The 17475-nt window shown below is 40.3% G+C and overlaps 1 protein-coding gene across 1 annotated transcript; it reads left to right on the top strand.

The window, feature by feature from the left end:
• The first annotated feature begins 1117 nt into the window (after nt 1–1117).
• Nucleotides 1118–17458, top strand: stk24b (serine/threonine kinase 24b (STE20 homolog, yeast)). Its single transcript, XM_004570431.4, has 11 exons — nt 1118–1916; nt 4794–5024; nt 8724–8780; nt 9644–9752; nt 10032–10189; nt 12862–13047; nt 13133–13281; nt 13446–13569; nt 13792–13860; nt 14382–14518; nt 14617–17458. Exons 1-11 carry the CDS (start codon nt 1875–1877, stop codon nt 14651–14653), a joined length of 1299 nt encoding a protein of 432 aa, XP_004570488.1. The 5' UTR covers nt 1118–1874; the 3' UTR covers nt 14654–17458.
• Nucleotides 17459–17475: the final 17 nt, after the last annotated feature.

Raw genomic sequence — 17475 nt, 5'->3', positions numbered from 1 at the left:
TCAATATTTAAGTTGATGGTGGCATTTAATGATGATCAGGCTACAGTGAACTGCTTTCTAAGGCCAAACCCATCAACTCTTGGATTCCTTGTCAAACTTTTGCTTGAAGCAGGGGGGAAATTGCCCCCGCCTTTTTATTTTAAGTTTTGCAACTCTTTGAACTACAAGTAAGCAAGCCTGCAGTCTGAGACTGAAATCTATTATTTGGGATATTATGAGTTCTTTAGGCTATGATGGAGTTTGATCATGCATAAATATGGCAGAAAATGAAATAAATTCTATAGGCTGATATAGGTTGAATAAGGAATATGTGGAACTCTCTTCCCCCAGATATAATAAACAGCGGTTCTGTCTAAGTCTGCATATTCACTGTAAACTGATTGTTTGTTTATTTTATCTTCTACTATGTTTTTAATTCTACTAAGCGTCCTTGGGTGTCTTGAAATGTGGTTTTAAATAAACTGTATTAATATGGAAAACTTTGAGTTTCATCGTAAAAGGTCAGGTCTACCAAGCTGGTTTTGTTTATAGTAAATGATTAAATAAAAATAATAATTTAAGAAGAAAAAAACAATGAAAGAAAGACGACATATTCATTTTTTTCTCGTATTCAATGATCCTTCCAAATAAGGGGCATATTACTTTTATCTTACCGTTATCTTAACATATGATCGCGTGATGAATAAATAGTAATAGTGAATAGTGAGTATATTTGTCATTACACAGATTATGCATTCAATGCCGAAAAAACTTATTAGGACTTAACATGTCTGAATTTTGACATAACGCCTTAATGGGAACATTAAAATAAGTATGTTTGCACTTTAAGGCATTTTAAGACAAGGTACTGCTATTTGGTCTTTTTTAAAAACGCTACGTTTATGAATTATTGACAGTTTTTGTTCTTTGCCGTAAAGCGGTGTTACCAGAACAGGCCAAACAGAACTTCTTAGATGAGATTCTGTGGTTTAAATATGGATCCTTTTTATTAGTATTAAACTCGCACTCAGTCATTCAAAAAAGAAAAGACAAATAAAGTCTGGGAGCCCAGGATCAATCCAGCTGCCATCAACACCTGCTAGGTGGGAGAGAAGTAAAGATGCTGCTGCTGATTCGGATCCGGATCCGCCCAGTCAGGCGTCACGGCACCGACAAGATGGCCGAGAGTACGGGACGAAAATGAGGGAGGAAACAAAAACACTGGTGACACTATCCTTGCTGTGGATGCCAGACCTGTAGAGCAGCGGGTGACGAGTTAGTGCAAAGATATAAGCTGGGTTGCTTAGAGTTTCTGTTCTGTGGGTGACATTTGCCGTATGCAGACGAATTGTAGTCCAAGCTGAGGGAACGTTTGGCAGGTCGTCTGCGTTGGCCAGGGAGCTAACCCGCTAATCATGTTAGCTAGCTGACGACACCGTTAGCTAGAGAATACGCTTTGAGAAAGTGACATCAGGTTAAATTTGAAATACACAGTCGTCGCTGCTACTTTATTACAGATATCATTTTTTCGCAAACGGTATTACTTCTACGAGTGAGAAAATTAATTTAACACACTAGTTAACACTTAGCCTTCTGGTTAGTAAGCTAACATTGCGGATTTCTTCAGAGTTAGCGTTAGCAAACGTTGGTTAGCGTGCTCAGCTGTTTTGGGTGTCTTAGGTTGTTCGGATACAGAAAAAGTGCATTAGTTCGTGTCCAGGAAGGACATTTTATTGTCCTGTTTGAGAGTAACCGGGGGTATTCTGAGCAGATCTGGGTAGCTAGGTGTGCTGCAGGAGCGCTGTGGGGCATTAACGGCACCACAGCCGGGACTGTAAACACAAGTGAAACCGATCAGACCTCAGCCCTGCACTACAGAACCAGTCAGCATCACCATGGCCCATTCTCCCGTTCAGGGTAACCTGCCGGGGATGCAGGTAAGTTAAATGTCTGTGGAGTCTGTCCGCAATACGTAGTCGAGATGACTGTCAGAACAGAATTTAAATCGTTTGCCTCCCTGCTGTGAGTTTGTACTCCCACTCGGCTCAGTGAAGTGAAGCGTTTAAGTACTCTGGTACATCGCGTCAATTCGGCTCATGCTCGAGGTAGAACATTCCATTATTAGTGAACTGGGCAGAATAAATCGGAGGTACATATTCTCTAAAAGCTACCAAAACACATAGACTTGCGTGTGCCGAGGGTAAGTTAATTAACCTTTCTGCTCCATGTGTTTTCATTGTTAGTATCACTGACAACAAGTCTACTATTTAATGACACATATTTTGAATTGCAAGAGGTAAAATTCGGATATTTCAGTCATGACTTGAAGGAAATATTGAGCTCTCACGTGCCGTTGTGCAGAGACGTGCAAGCTGGAACTTTGTTCCTGCATCTCACGTATCCTTACTGCGCCTGTAGAGCTTGTGTTGGGCAGATGACTAGAGCAGATAACTGTTCCTAATGTAAACTGCCTCACGCACCAGATTATGCTGTCTTTGCAGGCTTGTTAGTAAACACAAGATGCATATCAGAAGTAGAGAAGCTTTTGGGATTAGCCAACGGCTACCTCAGTTAATACATAGTAACTCATACTGAAAGTATACAAAGGTTAGGTTTATGTTATATGAGTCTGCACAACACTAAAGCACGCTAAATCATCGTTGTTGCCTGCCAGTCCACAATTTGGAGAAATTGTAACACATTTTACTCGCAGAGTCAATGGTTTTTTCCTTGGAAAATTGGATTTAAAGGCACCCTTTGACAGAAGGGTTCCTCCTTGTATAAACCAGTGGCTTCATTTTTTAGTAATCTCAAAATGGACACATTGACCCTGCCTTTGCTCAGAGAGGTCAAAAAAAGAAGTTGTTTTTGTTGGTGCCTAGTCCTGTGTTTCCCACATAACAGCCTCTTGAGAATTCAGTAATTTTAGTTCACTTCCTGTGGTGTTAAAGGTTTTTTCATACCCCACTCAGATACACTCAGTGTTACTATCCACCGGCCCCACCGATACAGTTTTCAGTGAATTCACTAAGCACACTTTCAGTTTTTCCATCATAAGCACTCCAGAGTGTTAAGCTTTTCTGTGTGACTGCTCAAACGATTTAAAATCAGGCAAAAGCAGTTACTCAGTGTCAAACAGGCAGCATGTAAAACTTGTCAAAGGAAATAAGACGTACAAGAGCTGTGTATGATATCACAAAAATACCTGTACAAATTTTTACATGAGATAAATATGTCATATGGTGATATCATTAATATAGTAATGCTATGCGTTTACATTCCCTACTGTGGTCTTGTCTGAGAACCATGTGTCAGTCTCTGACAGCGGGTTAGTACCTAAAAAGGAGCTACTTAAACTGTCTCTAACAAAGCACAGCACTTTGTAAAATATGTAAGAACAGTGTTACCACAAAAGCTGGAAATGACAAATGTGTTTCACCACGTGAGGCAGAAACAGTGTTAAGTGCGACCAGGCTATGAAGGAGGAGATGCTAGCAGGACTTTAAGTATTTAAGATACAACATTCTAGATAGAAAGTATTTTTAAAGTATTACAAAAATTTTCTTGTATCATGAGCTATATCACACCCTCTACCACCTACACATACAACTGCTTGAGCTGCTCAATCATGGCAACCCATGTCAAGAAGCTCCCAATGCACATTTTTTGTGCTGATGTTGAACTTACTGAGTCAGCAGAGTGTTAGTAACTAAGCCTCAGCACTTGGCGACCCTGCTGTGCAATATTACATGCTCTGTCACTTTGTCAATCCGTTGCTGTGGTTCCTAAAGGCTTACATCTTTTAATATTAGCTCTTAGAAATTTCTTCGTGCCTAGATATTTCACTGTAACTAATGTGTTAATCACACTCAAATTCATTGAGCTCTTTAGAACAGCCCATTCTCTCACAACCGTTTGTAAAGGCAGGCTGCTTGGCTAGGTGCTTGATTTGTATACACCCGTGCATATGTGACTGAAAACATTTGAATTCAGAATGGTGTGGCCCAATACTTTTGTCTGTATAGTGTATGTATCTGTATGCTTATATACTGTATATGATATATGAGTAATGACATGAATGTATGATTCATGTTAAGTAGCCCTGATCTCCAAGTCCCCTTGAAAGCCTCATACGGGTTGATTGACTTAATCTTAGATGTTTTTACTGCAGTCAGACTTAAGTCCTCAGCGTATTAAGATTTTTAATGTGTGTTTATACATGCTGCCTCAGGCCTAGAGAGTCCAAAGCAGAGCTACAACGTTTCATTTACTAATAATCATGAGAACAGTAACTCAGCCTTTTTGAAAGTTTAATTTGGTCATTGTTTTTCTCTTCTATATGTTTTGTTTTTTTTTTGTTTTTTTTGGGGGGGGGGGGGTGTCTTTTGTTTGTTTGCTTGTTTTGTTTCAAAAAAATTAATGAAGAAAATGATGAGCGCACAGTAAACCCCAAAGGGGTAGCTCGACTAAAATGTTGCCTTCCGTTTACATTTTGGGTTTTTGTTTTTTGTTTGTTTGTTTGTTTGTTTTTAATGCTTTCTTAACCTGCATGCTGTCCAATTTTTACACTTTTCCCTTTCATTCTCCTGTGTCTTTCTTTTTGTGTACACAAACAAAAGGTGTTGCAATGAGTGAATTAATGTGTCCTGTAAGAATGGCACCCTGCTGGTGTTTCCTGTTTGTTCCCCAAGGCTGATTTCTTTTTAAACATTCCTTTCTTTTATGTTTTTTTGTTTGTTTGTTTTGTGTTTTGCTTTTTCAATCCATCTTCCCTTTCCGCCTTTGTTTTGTTTCCCCTGCCTGTCAAACATCAGAATGCTAGAGTGGACCCAGAGGAGCTGTTCACCAAGCTTGAGCGCATTGGCAAGGGTTCATTTGGTGAGGTATTCAAAGGCATCGACAACCGTACACAGAAGGTCGTGGCGATCAAGATCATAGATCTAGAGGAAGCAGAGGACGAGATCGAAGACATCCAGCAAGAGATCACTGTGCTGAGCCAGTGCGACAGCCCCTTTATCACCAAGTACTATGGCTCATACCTGAAGGTGATGTTTGTTTCTCACACAAAAGCAAGGTTGCAATCAGCAGCATACTTTCAGGTTCATACGTATTTATAAACATTTGGTCTAATTTTGGCTCTTTACACCACCGCAGTGGATTTGACATCAAACAGTCAAGATCTGATTTAATTGTAGACTTAGCTTTAGTATTCTGTTTTCAGAGAATCAAAGATGACTGTGCATGCTGGCAAAACATTTAATATTTGTATACAATTATGGTAAGAAGTGTACATATGCTTGTCACAGGCATAAATGTCATGATATTTTGTGGGGGGGTTTATTTCTTTTTGTGGGTTTTGCCAGGGTGGAATGATTATACAACATACAGCTTTAATGTGCACAAGTCAAATCTAAATCCATTTTGGATTTTCTCATCACTTGGCGTCAAAACTGTACATGGAGGTTTATACTTACACTCTCTTTAATCATTTAATTCAGTGATTTAAAACCAGTTTAATTAATGGTCCTGAAGGTTTTATAGTGTATTTTAACTTGATATGGTCAAGGCCTGTTGACATCTTGTTAGTGAAAATGATTGACTACTGGTAATTTGTCTTTGCCAGCATCAAAAGGATTTGTTTGACAACACTCATTAGATTGACCAGTTCTTATAAGAAAAAATGTCTTGAAAAATTCAAGGAACTCTGTGAGGATCTTAAGAAGGATAATTGTAGATTTACACAAGTTGGGAGGTCTCTTGGAGCCATTTCTAAACAACTGCAGATTCAGAAACCATCAGCTGAAACTACACAAGTACAAGTTATTCAGATGTTTTCACCAGTTTGATCTTGAGGAATACTCAAAAAGTCAGCTCCAGATGAGAGGAAATTGGTTAGCATGTTCAGGGATGACATAAAGACCAAGTCTGTTAAGAAAACTCCTGGAACACCAGCCTCACTGCCCACAGTGAAGCGAGTTTGACACCGCCATGGTCTGAGAGGTTGCAGATCAAGAAAAAAGGCCCTGCTCCAAAATCGACATCTTTTGGTTTGACTGAAATTTAGTCGTCCACATGGACAAACAATTACCTTCCGGAGATATGTTTTTTGTGTTCGTCTCAGACAAGAAAAAGATTGAGCTGCTTGTCTACAATGAAAAGAGGTATAATTAGAGGAGTGGAGATGAGGCTTTCAAACCTAAAGCCTCTGTACCAGCTGTCAAGCATGGTAACAGTACCATCGTGCTAAGGCTGTTTTGCTGCCAGTTCTGCTGGTACATCGCACAAGATGGATTAAATAATGAAGCATGAAGACATCAAAGCTTTTCTGCGAAAGCATCTAGTTGAGGTGCAGCTTGCTAAGAGACATTTAACCAAATATTAGCAGGGTATAGCACCAGTTATTAAAAGTGGTTTTAAATGATTTTAAGAGAGTGTATATACCGTTGAGCCTTCATGTGTACTTTTGACCCTGCTTTGGTCGTCTTGTTTCTTTTAAAGCCATTAAATCTGTATGCTGTACAATCAGTCCAGCCTGGGAAAAGAACGATACAAACAAATCATTAAAAGCCCCAAATTACAGCGATATTTATTCCCATGCTTGGTGTCAGAGGTGTGGACTCGAGTCATTAATTTTATGACTTTAGACTTGACTTGAAAAAATGTTCTAAGACTTGTGACTTGACTTGGACTTTTACACCAATGACCTGGGACTTGAATTGGACTTGAACCGGTTTACTTGAAGAGACTTGATATTTCACCCCAAATATAAAATGTAACACGCATATTATATAGAAAGTGTGCACCATTAATTCAATTCATTTATTCAAACCACACTCCGTACGTATATGTGCGTGAGCTGTAGCACAGCCAATCAAATTAACCAGATTTTTTTTTTTTTTTAAAGAAAAAAAAACCCTCGAAAATGCTGCAAGGAGTTATTTTTTTCAGGTACATAAACTATGAAGTAGTCAACAAAAAACCGAAATGCAATATGCAAAACATCCAAGCAGAGAATCACAGACAGAGATGGAACAACTTCCAACTTTGTCCAACAGTTGAAGTTGCATAAAGAACAGTAGGTGGTCCTTCTCTTTTGCTATGATGAGATAGCTGACTTCATCTAACTAGCAAATGTTGTCCAGGCTCCATTGGTGATACAGTTTTTTTTAATGTGTATGATATTTTTGTCATGCGATTTTAAAGCCGGCCCTACAAGTGCATCCAAGAATAACATGCAGCTTATCTCAGAACTGTCGTTGAAAATTATTATTGGAGCTAAGTTTAATTGAGCTGCATTTTAAAGAGATGCAATTTCACAATTTGTGTATATTTTCTAAGTTCACTATTTTGTCATGTGTTGAGAAAAACACAGATTTAAAAATCACATGGTCTAATATTTACATTTAGCATATAACTGCAACATGCTTTTTTTTTTTTTTTAAGACTCGAAAGGACTTGAAATTCAAAGTTTCAGACTTGTGACTTTACTCGGACTTTTACACCAGTGACTTGAGACTCGACTCTGACTTGCCTGACATTACTTGAGACTTGACTTGTGACTTGAGGATAAAGACTTGAGACTTACTTGAGACTTGCAAAACAATGACTTGGTCCCACATAAGCATTTGACCACCATTATTACTGGAATGAGAATTCTGGAATCTGGAACACATGAGATGCTCTGCCAGGCCTTTACTGAGGTTGACTTTAGTTACTTCTTACATGTGTGTCTGTGCAACTTAAGTACCTGATTACATGTATTCAAAGTTACTCCTGCATTAACACAAGATGTTTAGTCAAACTTGACATTGAGCAAATTTGATGAGATATACAATGAACTTCCTTCTGCTGCCCACGTTTCCAACAAATAATCCAAAATTTAATGGGGATTAGCCTAAAAATGACTCAAGACACCCACCAGAGATGTGTTTTTAGTTGCATTTGTATGTGTGCGCATGACAACGGGGATTCTAAGGCTACATCAACACGTACTCAGGTATTTTTGAAAACGCAGATTTTTCTATGCGTTTGCACCTTTCGTCCACATGTAAACTGCGTTTTCGGTCACTGAAAACTGAGATTTTTAAAAACTCCTGCCAGCGTGGATATTTTCTAAAACTCAATTTTTGCATTTACGTGTGGACGAGGAAAACAGAGAAAACACAGCGTCAAAGGTGTGCGCCTTTTTTCACGTCACACTGTGTGCCACGTTATTGTTTTGGTGAAATTAATTTATACATTGGCGGACTTTAGACAAAATACTGTTACTGTTAATTTTACTCACTGCAGTGTTTAAATGCTTACATATACACATACAGTTACTGTTCCTCCATACATAGGACTCAGTTCTATGCACCATCTTTGTTTACTCTTTCCCACCCAGGCTTCTAGACTTCTGATTGGCCAACATTTCTACACGGTTAGGAATATATCACCATGGCATGTTCCTAGCAGTGTTTTCCTTCTTTTTTGCGTTTACGTGTGGACGGGATTTTTTTCTCTGTTCTCAAAAATACCCGTATGTGTGGACGTGGCCTAAGTATCACATTATGGTCCGAATCTAAATATCACTGCAAACTAGCTGAAGCTATAAATGCAGTGGTGTGTTCTCTGGATCCTGTAACATACTTGTCACTATGCAAAAAGTAAACTAAACTTAAAAAAGCAACTGTATATCTTTCACCCACAAATATGCCAAAGTACTCAATGTCTTCTCTTTTCATTCTTCCTGTTTACCATTCCAGGACACAAAGCTATGGATCATTATGGAATATTTAGGTGGCGGTTCAGCATTAGATTTGGTAAGTGGTTCTCTCAACCCAGTACAATAGTTGTCAAAAGAAAACCTCTGACACTCTTTCCTTTATATAGTATTGAAAGTATTTGTTCACATCTCAAGCCCAATGTGTATATGGGTCAAAATGTTGTATGTTGTCCATAGAAAATTTCTGTAAATTTGTGTTAATGAGACTGAACAACATTTTATCAGCGCTTCGAGCTTAGAAGCAGTAAAATGAGTCTGTCCTTTTTACAGGAACTGCTGGGATTGATGGCACACTACATAATTCAAAATGTACATCTACTGAAACAACATTGTATTGCAATAGTAGTAAACAACACAAGTGTCACTATCACTGTTTATCACTGTACACAAAACCTGTATTGTCTTCACTTTTAGGACCATTTGGTATCCCCCAGGTCACACTGACTGAGGATGTATTTGGGGTTTTAAAACCTAGTCTGACATAGAACTATTAACAGTTATTGTCTTCATCTCAGTTTCAAACAGTAGAGAAAACATGTATGTTTACTGATTGCAATTAGTCTCTGTTCGAATACAATTAACAAATATGAACTCTAAAGTCCTCTGACAGCTAAAACTTTTGGTCATGTTGAGGGTGAAAGACTTCCCTGTGCTCAGATTATAATAATGTAACCTTAATTGTGTGTTTGTATCTGTGACATGTCTGTATAGACACGTCAACCTGACCCAAGACCATGTAAAGGATATAAATGTACTGGCTATAGTAGTATGTGTGCTCAGTCGTTATTTCTGGTTTTTACATGTTTCTCACAGAAAATGAGCAGTCATCTCCGTGAAGACAACTCTGCTGAAACCCACAGCTCATAGTTTTTGTTTGCTTGTTTGGTTTTTTTTCCAAAGATGGAGCCTGGAGCTCTGGATGAGACCCAGATCGCCACGATCCTAAGAGAGATCCTCAAGGGCCTGGAGTACCTGCACTCTGAGAAAAAGATCCACAGGGATATCAAAGGTAGCCAACTGACTTTGAGTGCTATAATTAGAGGACACATGTTTCAGCTGTTTAGGCTTCAGGGAGTGAACACAAATATCATGGTTTTGACACCCACTTAGTTTCTTTCATTATGATGTTGTTCACTTGAGATGAACATTGCAGCAGTTCTCTGAAAGCTATCTGACCGTTCCCTCTTTATTATAGAAATTGGTGATGTAGATAAATGGCATTAAGAGAATTGTCTGAAACAGTAGCAAGGCTGGATCACATCAGCTATCCTTCTTGTTCCTTTTGCAGCTGCCAATGTTCTGCTGTCTGAGCAAGGAGAAGTAAAGTTGGCTGATTTTGGTGTTGCCGGGCAGCTCACAGACACCCAGATCAAACGCAACACTTTTGTGGGCACCCCCTTTTGGATGGCCCCTGAGGTCATCAAACAGTCGGCCTATGATTCCAAGGTGAGTTCAGAGCCAGTTACATAGTGTACACAGCTACGTTGACTTACATTCCTCTGGCAATCTTTCAGGCTACACTCTGCTGTAAATGTAAACTTCAAAGTTTTCACGATGCTAAAATGACACAAAAAAGAAAACTGTGAATAACTTGTACATAGAGCTGTCTAAAAGCTTTCCTCGACAGCAATTGAAAACATGGTCAGTATAAATCCATTACATATATTTTTTAACAGACGCTATGAAAGACCGGTGACAATGAAAATAGCATCTTTACCAGTCATGTGGTTGTAATAGTGTTAGAGTTATGTCAGCTTAGGCTGATGCACACAGCGTAGGAAGAGCAGCCTGCAGCAGCACATGTGCTTTCAGCTGCTTTCAAAGTGACAGCTACCATGTCGAACTGGTGCCCACTTCATTGAGATTGTGCTGCATTTCATGTCCACTTTCTGCAGCAGATGAACAGTATCTGAAAGTCATCTCCTTAAGAAATGGAATAACAGTCCTGCAAACTGGTCCTTCGTTTCATCCATTAACTGTTTGTGGAAATGGGTGTTAAGTAATTAATTATTATTGTTGTTGGTGACTGCTCTGTGCATTTCTTAAAAGGATGGTAAATGCCACATAGAACAGGAGTAACTTTCTGAAGTGGGCGCTGGCTCCCTATGAGCAGCAGAGGAAAGATGTGAGTTACCAGAGTGACTTGTGACCAAAAGGACATCAGTAATGGTTCGTCCAGCCGGCACATATAAACTCGCAAGAAGAGTCTTGGTTGTCTGTAATTAGTCTTTTAGTGGATAACAAAGTACATGTGTGGCCTTAAAATGAACTTTTTTTAGTTGTTATTTTCTTTTTTCGCTTTTTTCGCTTTTTTTTACCATTGTACCATATAGGTCATTGTTATCCTTAATGAGAAACTTGTTTTACATGGAAATGCTTCCATCAGCATCTGCATCATTTTAAAATCATTTGGTACATTTGGGTTAAATCTTAGCCTGGTGCGACTCCGTGAAGCACTGTGGTCGACTATCCACTGAGCTTTAACCTCCTAAGACCCGAACTCTTCCATAGCATGCATTTTTTATTTCTCTTTGCTATTTGGGCTGATTGGGACCTGATGATGGTAAAATTGAAGAATTGTCTTTTTTTTTTTTTAAACCAGATTTTTGTTTCTTTTTTTTTTTTTTCCTCGCCTGTCCCATTTGGTTCTTTAGCCATCAGAATTGTTGTCTGAAGACCAACAAGGATACCCAATGGATTTACTTTGCCAAATGGATCATCGTGGCATTGCCGTATTGGTCCATTTGGTCGATCTTTGTTTTTATTATTTATTATATTTTATTTTCAGATGTTACAGACGGGACAGACATGAGTGAGAGATAGGAAAGGGAGAAAGAAAGAGGAAGGAAAGGAAAAACAGAAGGGGAGAGGGACAGTGAGAAAGGGGGGGAGAAAAAAAATAAAAATCTCCTGGATCACCTGTTGAGAGAAGAATAGAAAACAAGCAAAAAAAGACAAAAAAAAAACAAAGCAACATACTAAACACAACACCATCGCATTAATCTAGCTAAGTGTAAACAGCAGTAAATACTAAATATTCAATGTTGTTGTGCAGCACGCAGGACAGATGTGCTTCGAAGTAGCAGCCAAGAAAGGTGTAATTTGGGTCTACGAGCAGTGAACACCCGTGTGCATACCTGTGTGGATCAGCGCGCTTGTATTCCAAAGGTTTCTCCATGTAACGATCTGCTAGGGAGTGTGGGGGGGCCACAGCCCCGTCCTCCAGGGTGTGAAGCAGGTATGGAGGAGATCAAAACTCCAGACATCCAGAGGCCCCCAGAACACAAGAGACCATGGAAGACCAACAGAGGGGCAGCCGCGCCACTGTTCCAGTAAGAGCTGAGGAGAGTCCCAGATGAGGGTTCACTCAGCAGCCGCGGAGCAGAAGCCAGGGGGAGTTGCAGTGACGCGCCCGTGAGCTCCGCCGGCCGCCAGCTGTGCCTGAGTGACCGAGCCCCAGGCCGAGAGGCCGGGGGCACCCCACCCCCGAAGGGGCCCGAGCGAGCCCCAGGCTCCAGGCCCCGATAAGCGGCCGCCAAGGAGTGAGCCGGTGTGTACCTGGACGCCCACCCCCAGACACAAAGAACCACCAACGCACCGACACCTGAGGGAGTCCGCCACCGGCAGGGGAAGTGGTGGTAGGTGGAGATAGGCCCCCAAACCTTGGAGGGCCTGAGGTGTCCCCAGAGAGGTGGCGTCTGATACCCAGCCTGACATATAGACACAGACATACAGGCACACACAGACACAAACATCCATTCCCCCCCTCATGCTCTCATATGCACTCACTCCACACTCAACCAACGTGGAGACAGACATAAAGAGACGCTGTACACACGATCACACTCCCCAAGCGTACTCTACAAACCGGGTCTAGGTACCCTTGCCCCTGGAGGGGGGAACTGCACCCAGATTTAGTTGTTATTTTCACTACTTGACCACAAATGATCTTTTTCTTTATCTAGCTTTGTGGAATTTAGTTATTTTTAGTTGTTTTTAGCTTCTTTGTCACAAAGTAAAGGATGTCCACAGCTCCACAGTCATCGGTCAGTCACTCCAAGGTATAACGAGAACTCTTACATTTAGTTTATCTTATATTTATCTTCTGTGTGTTCCAGGCTGATATCTGGTCTCTGGGCATCACTGCTATTGAGTTGGCAAAGGGTGAGCCGCCCCATTCAGATCTCCATCCAATGAAGGTTTTATTCCTCATCCCAAAGAACAATCCGCCCACACTGGAGGGCAACTACAGTAAACCACTCAAGGAATTTGTCGAGGCCTGCCTCAACAAAGAGCCCAGTTTTGTAAGTAATATTAAGTTTTGTTTTGCTGTCTGTACAGAGTTTTCAGACTGCATCACATGCTCATCTCAAAGCTTTGTTTTTACAGAGACCAACTGCCAAAGAGCTGCTGAAGCATAAGCTGATCGTCCGTCATGCGAAGAAGACGTCCTACCTGACCGAACTGGTGGACAAGTACAAAAGGTGGAAGGCAGAGCAGTCTAGAACCACAGAATCCAGTTCCGACGAGTCCGACTCGTAAGTCCAAAATGTCTTTAACTGTGAAGTGAATTTTCATTAACGAAAAAATGCATTCATCTCTGTGCTGCTTTGTTCTGATGAGCTGGAAGCACTTAACATGCATGACTTTATCACTCATCCTGATAAATGTCCAAAATCCTCTTTAATATCTGTCCAATCAGAGAGCAGGATGGCCAGGCCTCAGGTGGGAACGACTTTGGTAGTGATGATTGGATCTTCACCATCCGAGAGAAGGACCCCAAGAAGCTGCAGAATGGGGATGGCCAGTCAGGAACAACAGATCAGGTCAGCCATGAATGGATTTTTGTTTAGTTTTTAAAATTTTTTAATTTGACACTTTATCCATCTGACTCCTTAGCCAGCTCCATTTTCCTACTTTGACGTAGTGTATCTGCAGCTTATGCGCACTTTACTGTGATAAAAAGTTGTGATGTTATTTGGGGAAATTGAGAATTTTTTGTTTTTTAATCCCCTGTAAGTGCACTTCTTTATTTTCTTTTAACACAGAAAAAAGACATTCCAAAGAGGCCTTATTCACAGAGCCTGGCCACTGTTATCTCTCCTGCATTATCTGAGGTAAGCAGCTTCATGTGGACGATCAGCTGAGTAGTTGTTCTCCTCCACAGCCATCACTTCTCACTTGGTCTGACTCGTGTAGCTGTGGTGGATTTCTGCAAACTATAGACGAGACTTGTTTTTCACACTGAATATTTTGGGAACTGTAATTTGTGTGTGACTCATTCTTTCGCTCACATAGTTTTTGGTGTTGTCCAAATGAACTTTGCTGCGTTTCCATGGTTTTCAAGCAGGGCTTCCATTGAGTAATTTCCCTTTGTCTGTTTCACTCATCTAAACATTCAAATTAATTGACTAAACTCAATCAAACAAGCAGTTTTATTTTGTTTTTACATTTTGAGTGACTGCGTTTTCAGAACATACGTGGTATATAAAGATAAACAACATGTCACCACTTCTTCCTGTTGTGCAAAATTAATGCTCAACCGTTTCTAGCTCCTTAGATGTGTAGTTTTGTATTGTGTCTTTGTGTCATTAGATTAACAAAGTGTGTGGCTCCTTCCCTGTGTTCTACCTCCCAGCTGAAGGCACGACAGGAACAGGTGAACGGGAACCCCTTGGTCCTGGATGAGCTGAAAGAGGCTATCCTGCTGGCTGAGGAGGCCTACCCTGGCATCTCTGATTCATTGGTTGCTCACATGGTGCACAGGCTCCAGAGGTAAAAGCTTCCCTCAGATTTAGTGCTCAGAAGTCAGTAACTATACAAAGCAGAAGATGCCATTAATCTGTTTTATACTTGTCTCTTCTTTCTTCCAGTTTCTCCACAAGCAAGACATCCACTTCCTCCACTTAGTGATTGGTTCTGTCCCAGCCCTGCTCTCCCAAGCCCCTACCCCCCCATCCAACACCGCAGCCAGATCAGAGGGTTCAAAGTCAGGGGTGATGTCATTCAATACCAGCTGACCACATGTGACCTCTTTGTGTAGGGCGGGGTGCTAACCTGGCCTATAAAAATGACTGAACTCCAAATCAGAGGAAAAGAAGGAACCTCTGGAGAGCTTCTTTTATTCAGTAATAAGGAGAAGTTAAGGGAGCAGCAAGACCTGCTGGAAAGGCTTTGATGGGACAAACTCAGTCAGAGTGATGTCAGCGATGCTGGGCTCTGTGTACAGGAGACTTCTCCAGCCTCACACAGCAGAGTCCACAAGGAGCCAAAAAAATCTCCCCAAAATCCACAACAAGACTTCAGCCGCCCTACCCCTCCCCCACTCCCAAAGTAGGAATCATATCCTCCCCAAACCTCTGAAAGCATGCTTGATGAACCTGCAGGGTTATTATCTTAGTGTGCAAGCTGTGTGTGCGTGCGTGCGCGTGTACCTGTGACTGCGTGTTCATGTGTTCTCTCACGCAAGTAAGACTCCCTGCTTAGGCAAATTGCAGCATTCATAAGGAAACCTCAGGTAAAGTGCTTTAAGTGGAATTTGTCCTCCAATGGCGCGGGGGGTGGGGGGCCATGCTGTACATGAATACAAGTTGTCATTGCGGGAATTGAATCACTGTGTACAAAATGGTCATGCGCATTTTGTAGATACTGATAATGTTTAAAAGCAGATATTTAAAGTTACTCCAACAGTAAGAACAGAAAATGCCTTGCCTTTACAGATACACACAAATCTGTGTTCTGGCATTACATCAGTTTTCTTTGACTTATCAGTGAGTGAGATTCATCAGTGTTTTGGGGTTTTTGGGGGTTTTTTTCCAAAGTGACTTGGTTTCAATCTCACATTTCAATCACCTGCTGAATCAAACTAACTTTGTTACTAAGCTGACTTTGTTTAGTGGCAGAAGAATTTCCTTTGTTTCTTTAGTCAGGAGGAAAACTGCTACCTGTACTTACGTTTAGACAATTAAAGTCAGTTTTGAAATTTTGTAGGTCAAGATGAAGTTAGGACAATTACAAAGAGGAACCTTTAGGGGTGATCGAATGCTGATATGTGAAGTATTATTATTCCTCGGCTTGTAATTTCTCCTTAGCAGTGTTTAGAAACTCAACGTGGAGATGAGGAAAAAATGGCAAGGCCCCAAGAAGGCAATCAATCCACACAAAACTTTGCTCATGGCCAAATTAAACTATTGATCAGCACAAGCCAAGCTGCAGAATCCAATGCCATCTTTATTATCCTCACACATTTCTGTTCTCACCTCCACACCGTGCTATAGAAGTGCCATGTCTTCTTTTATGCTTTCACCAGATCTTTGTAGTATGATTTGCACCTTTTTTTTTCTAGTTTTCAGATCAGTTTTTTTGCACTTTGAAAGTGTGTCAAGTATTTAAAGAAACCTGTAAAAAAAACAAAAATTTGCTAATAGCCATGTTTTACTATATATGTTTACTTAAGAGTTCCAGAATTTACTACTGTGCTAATGCAGCAATAATGTTGGTGAGTTGCATCAAGACGCACTTGTCAACACAGGGACTGAAAGAAATTAAGAAATATGTGATATTTTTATAACTGCAAAGAGTTAAGTATGGAAATATGGAATGCTTTATGGATATCAGCACCTGCCTCTGGCAACAACAAAAAAAAAATCTGTAACTTACAGAAAAACATATGCTACGAAAATAACAAAATGTGTACATTTGGTCTCCTTTATCATAGCTGACAGTTTATAATACTGTATATAATCTTTGCTTGTGTCATTTGAGAATCCCCAAGTTAAATTTAAGCTCCTTATAAGCTTTCAAAGTGACATGAGAAATAAAGATCTAATCTAACTGAGAACATAATGGCCACATTTACTTTTCAGGAGTTGTGTTTGTAGACTGGAAACTCCTTCAACACCATTCAGGAATTTAGTTACTCCACTTCCCCTACCATTGTGCCACATTCACAAGTGTTTCTAAAGGACGCTAAAGCAATTCCCCAGCATGGTAAAGTATACATTTGCTTGTTGTTTGTTTTTAGGTAGGAAAGAAAAAGTCCTGTTCTTATTCAAAATTCCCAGAACACAGAAGGGGAGCTTCTGGCAGTTTAGGATAGTAACTGCCTCAAAGTCACAGTGACTGGAGCACATTGGTCGACAGCTACAGTGAAAGATAATTAAAACTGCAGTAGAGACACTACACAACATGAACCTGTTAATACAACATGAACCTGTTAATGCAACAATAGGTTTGTTCTTGATCACCAGATCTGGCAAGTGCATCTACTAGGAGGCTGAGGCAGTATTTTATTTACTGACATTAAATGTCAGTGAGACCAGAGAAATGGCAAACTGAGCTATATTTACTACAGTCAGTGTCCTCTTTTTAAAGCTAAATAATTAGCACCAAGTAATTACCCAGATATGATATAAAGCATTTCTAATATATAGTTCATGAGTATGATTTATTGTAATCACAATAACTTGTATGTTTTTTTTGTGGTAAGTACTTTGGGCAAGAATGGTGAATACTACCTTCTTGCACTGAAAGACAAATCCACCCAGTCATCAAACTAGCTGCAATCATTTGTATTTGAAGGCATATTCAGTTACAGAATTGTAAGAACGTAGACACTGATTTTAAATGATGTCATTGCATATGTGGAAGAAACCACCGCTGACATAGATGTTTAGTGTCAGAGCATTGGAGCATTGAATAGCCATAACATGACAGTGTTCTTCAAGCCCAAA

Source organism: Maylandia zebra, linkage group LG23 (assembly GCF_041146795.1).
Source record: "Maylandia zebra isolate NMK-2024a linkage group LG23, Mzebra_GT3a, whole genome shotgun sequence".
Taxonomy (NCBI): domain Eukaryota; kingdom Metazoa; phylum Chordata; class Actinopteri; order Cichliformes; family Cichlidae; genus Maylandia; species Maylandia zebra.
The sequence above is the reverse complement of the archived record's forward strand: the minus strand, read 5'-3'. Positions and strand labels throughout refer to the sequence as shown.